At 33.6% G+C, this 7,277-nt stretch overlaps 1 protein-coding gene across 2 annotated transcripts in view; it reads right to left on the bottom strand.

The window, feature by feature from the left end:
- Nucleotides 1-7,277, bottom strand: part of LRCH2 (leucine rich repeats and calponin homology domain containing 2) — a 107,833-nt gene that overhangs the window by 71,985 nt on the left and 28,571 nt on the right. For both annotated transcript variants that reach the window (XM_006910777.1, XM_025046033.1), the window contains exons 2-3: nucleotides 5,334-5,478; nucleotides 1,695-1,821 (exon numbers count right to left, since the gene is read on the bottom strand). In XM_006910777.1, the coding sequence (XP_006910839.1) occupies nucleotides 1,695-1,821; nucleotides 5,334-5,478 (272 nt within the window). The remainder of the gene's footprint in view (nucleotides 1-1,694; nucleotides 1,822-5,333; nucleotides 5,479-7,277) is intronic.

The following is a 7,277-nucleotide window of genomic DNA, read 5'->3' as shown; positions in this document are numbered from 1 at the left end:
ATATATATACACACACACACACATATATACTGATTTCAAGAGTTTAAAGCACAATAATTTTCTAGTGCCCAGTAAAATAATGGTATTTAACATTTTAAGGATTCTATTTTAATTAAAATACTAGAATAAATCTAAAAATACTAAATATTTTTTGAAACTAGCAAAAACTATGTCATCCAAAAACTATCTCATGTAAAATAATTTAGAACATAGGTCCAAAAACTGAAAAAGAAAAATTACAGAGCCATAGAATTTAAAGGTATAACATGTATAAAATCTTTAAAATTATTAAGCATCCATGTCAAAGAAAATAATGGCTCCCTTTTATGATAAATTTGTTAGATCACATCTAAAATCTTCTGTTCAATGGTGAGTATAACATTAAAAGAGACTTTAATAAAAGAGAACATTTTCAAGACAGATATAGCTAAAAGTAAAAATAATAGAAATATAGAAAACATAGAAAGGAATAAAAATATATTTAAGCTGCAGAAAAATAGGTCGGAGTTTGGTAAAATGGAGAGTAGATACACAACAGATTACAAACATCTAAAGGGAAGAGAAGTTGCTGTTATCTATGCTTCTTCACATGGTAGGTAGTCCCAGAGCCACTGGATAAAAGTGATAGAGGCATGTATTTTAGTTAAAAATAAATAGAGTTTTGCAAAAGAGATTAAGGACTGCCTCAGACACACACAAAATAAGATTTATCCACCATTGAAAATATACAGCTAATGTGTCAGGGATTCCTGCATTAGGAAGTGCTTACGACTTTAAAATTCTATGGTTCTAAAACATAACAAGACTAAGTTTAAGAAAGTCTCCTTGTGTGTTAACTGCACATGTAGGTACTCCTTAATGAATGAAAGACATCCCAGAAATTTCTGTTCGTTATTCTATTTGCATATTAATTTCCCATCATAAAGTTGTATGTAAGTTTCTCAAGAAAATTTTTGGCCCTCCACGCATAATAAAGTCATACTTAACAATACATTTAAATATCTATTAGGAAAGGATTACTCAAGATAAAACGAAATAAAAATAAACAGCATGGTATATAGTGTGAGGTGGAAGTAACAGAAAGATGTGAAAATAGCTCAATGCTTTGAGGATTTGATTATACTTCTCTCAGAGTTCAATATCCTTTAATACCTAAAATGTTATATTCAAAGAAATTACTTTAAATTATTCCTATATTCTTACAATCAATTGCATATAATGGCCTCTTTCCATATATCTTGGTTCCAAAAGTGTTATAAAATCACATGAGTACATACATAAGAGGAAGGGTTATTTTGTTCATTCTACTGTTTGTAGGCCATTGTACTCTCTTCTTTTATCCCCTTTCTCCGAGGCTCTCACAGTAGCCCTGTAAAACCTTACTGGTAAAACCTTTACTTTCCACAAAATGAATAGGTAGATGCTATTCATTTAAAAAGCATTTCTTAAGACTTGTAAGCAAGCCTCTGGCTCTACTAGGACTGAAGAACAACCAGGCCTTTATTGTGGCTATAAGCTAAAATCAGACATAAGCAATGGTATCTCAAAATTTTCCTAAAGTGAACTTAGGCATATACTAACTCATTCTTTTTAAAGAAATTACAGTGAAATTACATAAAAGAATCCATAATCTTCCAAATATAAAAATATGTATTTTGCGTATTATATACAATCAATACAACTATTTTACTCACCAATTCCATTAAATCTTTTAACTTTCCAATTTCTTCTGGAATGGACACCAGCTTATTATTACTGACGACTAAAACTTTAAGGGGCAGATCAAATAAGTATTTTGGCAATGTTGATAAAAGATTTCGACTGAAAAGAATAAGAAAGTTTCATTATGAGAAATATGTCTGAAACCTGATATGTTATGCTGAAAAAGAACAAATCACCTCAAAATAAGACACTTTGACTAAATAATAACTATCATTTAATGAATGCTTATTTTATATCAGTCTAAAATCTTTATATATACTATCACATTTAATCCTCACATTAATCCCAAAAGATAAGGTATTATTAGTTCCATTATACAAATAAGAAAACAAAAGGTAAAATCTGGTTAAGTGACTTGCCCAGGCATGGCTGACTGCAAAGCCTGTGATGCTAGCTATGATACTGACCTACACACACCACCAATTCTCAAAATGTAAAATCACTCTTCTGAGCTAGAGAATGTCAGATTCTTGCTCTTTGCTATATTCAATAGTTCACTGTATTCAATAGTTCCATGCCTCTAACTAGGGAAAGGCTCCAAGAAAAAAAGCTGCAAGCACTATGTTTAAATTTATGAAAGAATAAATAGGATTATATCTTCGAAAACATGTAATAACTCTAACTCATTCTTTTGTTACGGGTTTATGGTAGAGTGGCCTACTAGCACCTTTCTCTCAGCTCAAAATTGATACATTCCTATTTCTATAGATACATTTAAATATAATAACAATTAATATTTATTGAGTACTTACCATGTGCCAGGCCATGTTCAGAGCACCTCAGGTGAATTAATTTGACTAATACAACAACCTACTTTAGGGAGATAGGTACCGCCCATTTTAGAGATGAAGAAACAGTCAAAAAGAGATAAACTGCTCAAAGTCACACAGCTGGTAAGTGGGAGAACCAGCATTCAAATCCAGATGATCTGACTCTGGGCCTCTTACTCTCAAACTACTGTAGTCAAATTTATATGCCAACACAGACTGATCCAAATGATCACTACTATAGACTGAATGTTTGTGTCCCCTGCAACAATTGCAATGTTGAAACCTAATTCCCAAGGTGAGGATATCAGGTGGAGCCTTTGGAAGGTTAGATTGAGTCATGATTGCAAAGCCCTTATGAATGGGATTAGTGCCCTTATAAAAGAGGCCCCAGAGAGCCCCCTTTAGCCTTCTATCATGTGAGGACACAGCTAGAAGACAGCCATCTATGAACCAGAAAGTGGGTCCTCACCAGACACTAAACTTGCCAGTGCCTGGATCTTGGACTTCTCAGCCTCCAGAACTGTGAAAAATAAATTTCTGTTTTTCTATAAGCCATCCAGTCTATGGTATTCTGCTCTAGCAGCTCAAATTGATTAAGACAATTCTACTACCGAAATATATAAAATATACCATTACATTTACATACTTTACCAAGTGCTTTATTTTTCCTGTTTTTCAAAGTGACATCTATTGAAGTGTATGTACCTAGCATTTTGCACGACAAAAGCCCAGTACTGCCCTGAGGGAGGATTTCAAGACCTTTCACCTCATGCCTGCAAAAGACATCCAGAAACACTAGACTAGCTTTAGACCTGGGACAGGCATAAAAAAAAAAAAAAAAAAAAAAAAAGACAATGCCCCTGGCCAGGCAGGCCAGGCTGCAGGAATGTCAAATATGCTAGGGGGCTGTCAGAACTCTACACTATCAGCATCAAGCAGGATGAAGCACACAAGGGTCTTCCTTCAGGATTCTACTTAAAAAGGAGGTTAGTATACAGGAAGAGATAAAGAGCTGAAAAATCATCTTACAAGTTTCTCAAGATATTTTCACCAAAATAAAAAATAAACAGGAAAAATAATGGCACACGCAAACATATTCTAACTCCTTCAAACCAAAAAAAGTTTAAAAATTGGCTTATTTTCTTCCCTTAAGAAGCAGGTTCACTAAATTAGCAGTCAGCTTTCTCCAGAATTTGATTTCTTTATACACAGCTAGTTAAGTCATTAATCTTTACCTTTTTGCCACGTGTTTCAAAGGAAATCAGGCACCAGAATAAATATCATTTCAATAGTTTGTTCAAAAATTTTTGTGACAGTAAAAAAATCAGAAGTTAACTTTAAGAGATCAAAACAGGATAGAATCAGAAAAAGTTTTAATAAAACTACAGGCATATCTCATTTTATTGCATTTCACTTTACTGCACTACATTTTTTTACAAACTGAAGGCAAGTCTCTCCACCAGCAAAAAGATTACAACTTGATTTATTGCAATACCTGCTTTATTATGGTGGTCTAGAACCGAACTTGCAGTATCTCTGAGGTATGTCTGTATTCTAAGATATGCCATACATGTTAATTAGAAATGTAATTCAATTTTGGACAAATCACTTTTTTTTCATAAAATATCAAAATGAAACAAAGACAAACTTAAAATCACCTCATTTTCCTCAAACCTCTCCCAAGCCAAGCCAAGGGGACACAGTACACAATTACAGAAGGGAGCAACTCAAATGACTAACATCTATGGAAGAAAATTACTCTCACATATTTTAAGGTGCAAAGTAGTTTCAGTTAAAATAATATATGCTGTCAAGTGACAACACTCAGGAAGATATACATAAGAATTAATATATCACAGCAAAAAAGGAGCACTGTTATTTATGTATGTTAATTATATGTACTATGTCTCTATTTGGGAATTTAAATGGGTAAGTAACTTCATTAAAGAGGGAAAAGAAATTATCCCTTACAACTCAAAAAATAAATAAATAAATAAGAGAAGGAAAATAATTCTAAAATTAAGTCACAATATCCAGTTTCCATTCAGTGTCACTCACCGACAGGCAATTCTTTTCTTATACTTACTAAATGTTCATTCTGTTATAAATATGGGGTAATAGCTTAAGAATGAGAGCTCTACAGTCATACTGCTTTGATTATATTCTTGGCTCTACATACACACACATACACACACACACACACACACACGACTTCGGTCAAACAGTTAACCTCTCTGTGCTTCAGTTTCCTCATCTATAGATGAGGCAGGGATAATAAAAGTACATATCTCAAAATGCCGTCATGAAGATGAGGTAATAAATGTAAAGTATCTCTAACACTTAGTATTAACATCAACTGTCATCCACTTTCTAATGTTCCAATATTCCCGTCCCAATCTCTCCATCCCTGAAGTAGCAAAAAAAGTCAAAAGAGGGTGAACTTTTTCCTTTTAATATCTCACTTTAACTGAGGATGCATATAAATAAATCTGTATTGCGGTGCTATAATTTCTAATGTAAAGCCTTGCTATTCAAAGTGATTTAAGGACCAGCGGGCATGGGCATTACCAGGAGGCTTGTTAGAAATGCAGGCGCCACTGCAGACCTATGAAATCAGAATCTGCATTTTAATCCCCAGATGATACCTATGCACATTAGAGAAGCATTGCTCTCAAGAACAAGAAGACCAAAGGCCTATAAAGTAGTGAGGACATACAAAAATTACAAATTAAGATACTACTGAGATAAATATAGGCTACATAGCCAAACCAAACATGTTAATTTGCTACTAAAAAAGATTAAACTATAAAAAAAATTTACCCCCAAAAAATGCTTCCTTACCTAATGTTAAGGTATGTTAACATCTGCAGATTTTTAATGGCTTCAGGAATTGTTTTGATGCAATTATGATATAAATTTAATGTTTCAAGAGGTGCAAATAACCAGACATCAGAAGGAATTTCTGTAAAACGATTTCTTGAAAGATCTGAAAAACAAATATAATGTTTGAGTGTCAAACATTCACCTATATCTACGGTAATAAACAGAACTATTTTCATACTTGCTGAATCACTTAGAATCCAAGCAACTCTTTAAAATATTATAAAATATTCACCATGACCTTGAAGGTAAAAAGAAAATCATGCAGAAATATATTAATGCAAAGTCTGCTTATTAACAAACTGTACTTGATATGCTTTAATGTCTTTAGAACTTATCTTTGAAAATATCAATGAGGAACTCTTTCTGATCTTTCAAAACAAAAATTTTTTAAATCCCTCTCCTGATCTAACATCCCCCTCCCTTCACGTACTTCTTCCTCCTTCACAGCCAACTTTACATAAACTTATAAGACAACAAAATTTCTTACATACCATGGACCTCTCAACCCACTGTAATTTGGTTTCTAGTCACTCTCATACCCATCAAAGTCAGCAATGGCCTCCATATCAATAACCACTCACCCACTTGGAAATATTTCTCTTCCCTTGGCTTGGAAGACTACGCTTCTGGATCACTTCCTATTATCTCTCTAGTTATGTCTTAGTCTCTTGCTAGAATCTCCTCTACCCATATTATCAATGTTGGTGTTCCTGAGGGCCATAATAAACGGTATTCTTTCCTTCTTAAGATATACACACTGGTGGGCAATTTCATCCAATCCCAGGGCTAATTTACATTTATATGCTGACAAATTTCAATTTAAAGATGTCTGAACACCTAAATTCTGTTCTTTAGGACTTCCTCTTGATATCTCTCGGGCATCTCAAATTCTACAAGTATAAAATCTGAACTGAAGATTTTATTCTACACATCTGTTTCTCTCATCTCATAACGTCACCAACATCCTCCTGGTGAGTTGCTCAAGCCAGATATTTGGCATTCATTCTTGACTCCTTCCTCTCATAAATTATTCCAAGTATACAAAATATACTTCCATTCATTGAAGTTTGTAAATAAATTAAACCATAGAATTATTATAACCATTACACATCTATTAAAGGTTTATTTGTTGAATGAAGTTTTGAGAAATATTTAGGACATCATGTAGCAGGTGGAAAAAAAATACCCTAAACGAGTTTTTCAACCAAAGCACTACTGGCCTTCTGGGCTGTATCACTATCTATTGTGTGGGGGCTATCCTGTGCATTGAAGGATATTTAGAAGCATCTCTGGCATCTACCTACTAGATGGCAATAACACCCTCTAGTCGTAGCAGCCAAGAATTATCACTGGGGTAGAAACCCCCATGCCCCTGTTGAGAACTACTGCCTAAATAATTATCGAACTAGCTACCTACCTTATCATAGAATTTACTTTGCTTATATTCGTTCATTATACTTACTGGTTAAAAACATAAGATTATTATTTATCTCTGTCAGGGAGAATATCTGTGGGGCAGCTTAGCCCACTTTACCTCATTTAGCATCTAGTCTACCCTCGTAAGAACACCTTCCTACCAATGCCCAATGCCTTCACTCTGAAGGATGAGTCAATATAGTAAATTTCCTATTCAGAACATTAATATACATTCATCAATGTTTTATATATGCATGCACACATATACACACACTCACTCACCTAATGCAAAATTTTATCGTTGGCAAAGAAAACATTAGTTATGATTATATAATATGAAAATTAATTTGGATTCTTCTTCCTTCCACCAAAAGATTCTAAACAACTAAATGTAAGGATAAACAGAATTTTGAGAAACCAAAATCTGAACTTGAAATACAAGTTTCTCAATATCCTGGCTTACCTCCTCTAGACAGGCAAGTATCA

The sequence above is a fragment of the Pteropus alecto genome, unplaced genomic scaffold, assembly GCF_000325575.1.
Source record: "Pteropus alecto unplaced genomic scaffold, ASM32557v1 scaffold54, whole genome shotgun sequence".
Taxonomy (NCBI): domain Eukaryota; kingdom Metazoa; phylum Chordata; class Mammalia; order Chiroptera; family Pteropodidae; genus Pteropus; species Pteropus alecto.
The sequence above is the reverse complement of the archived record's forward strand: the minus strand, read 5'-3'. Positions and strand labels throughout refer to the sequence as shown.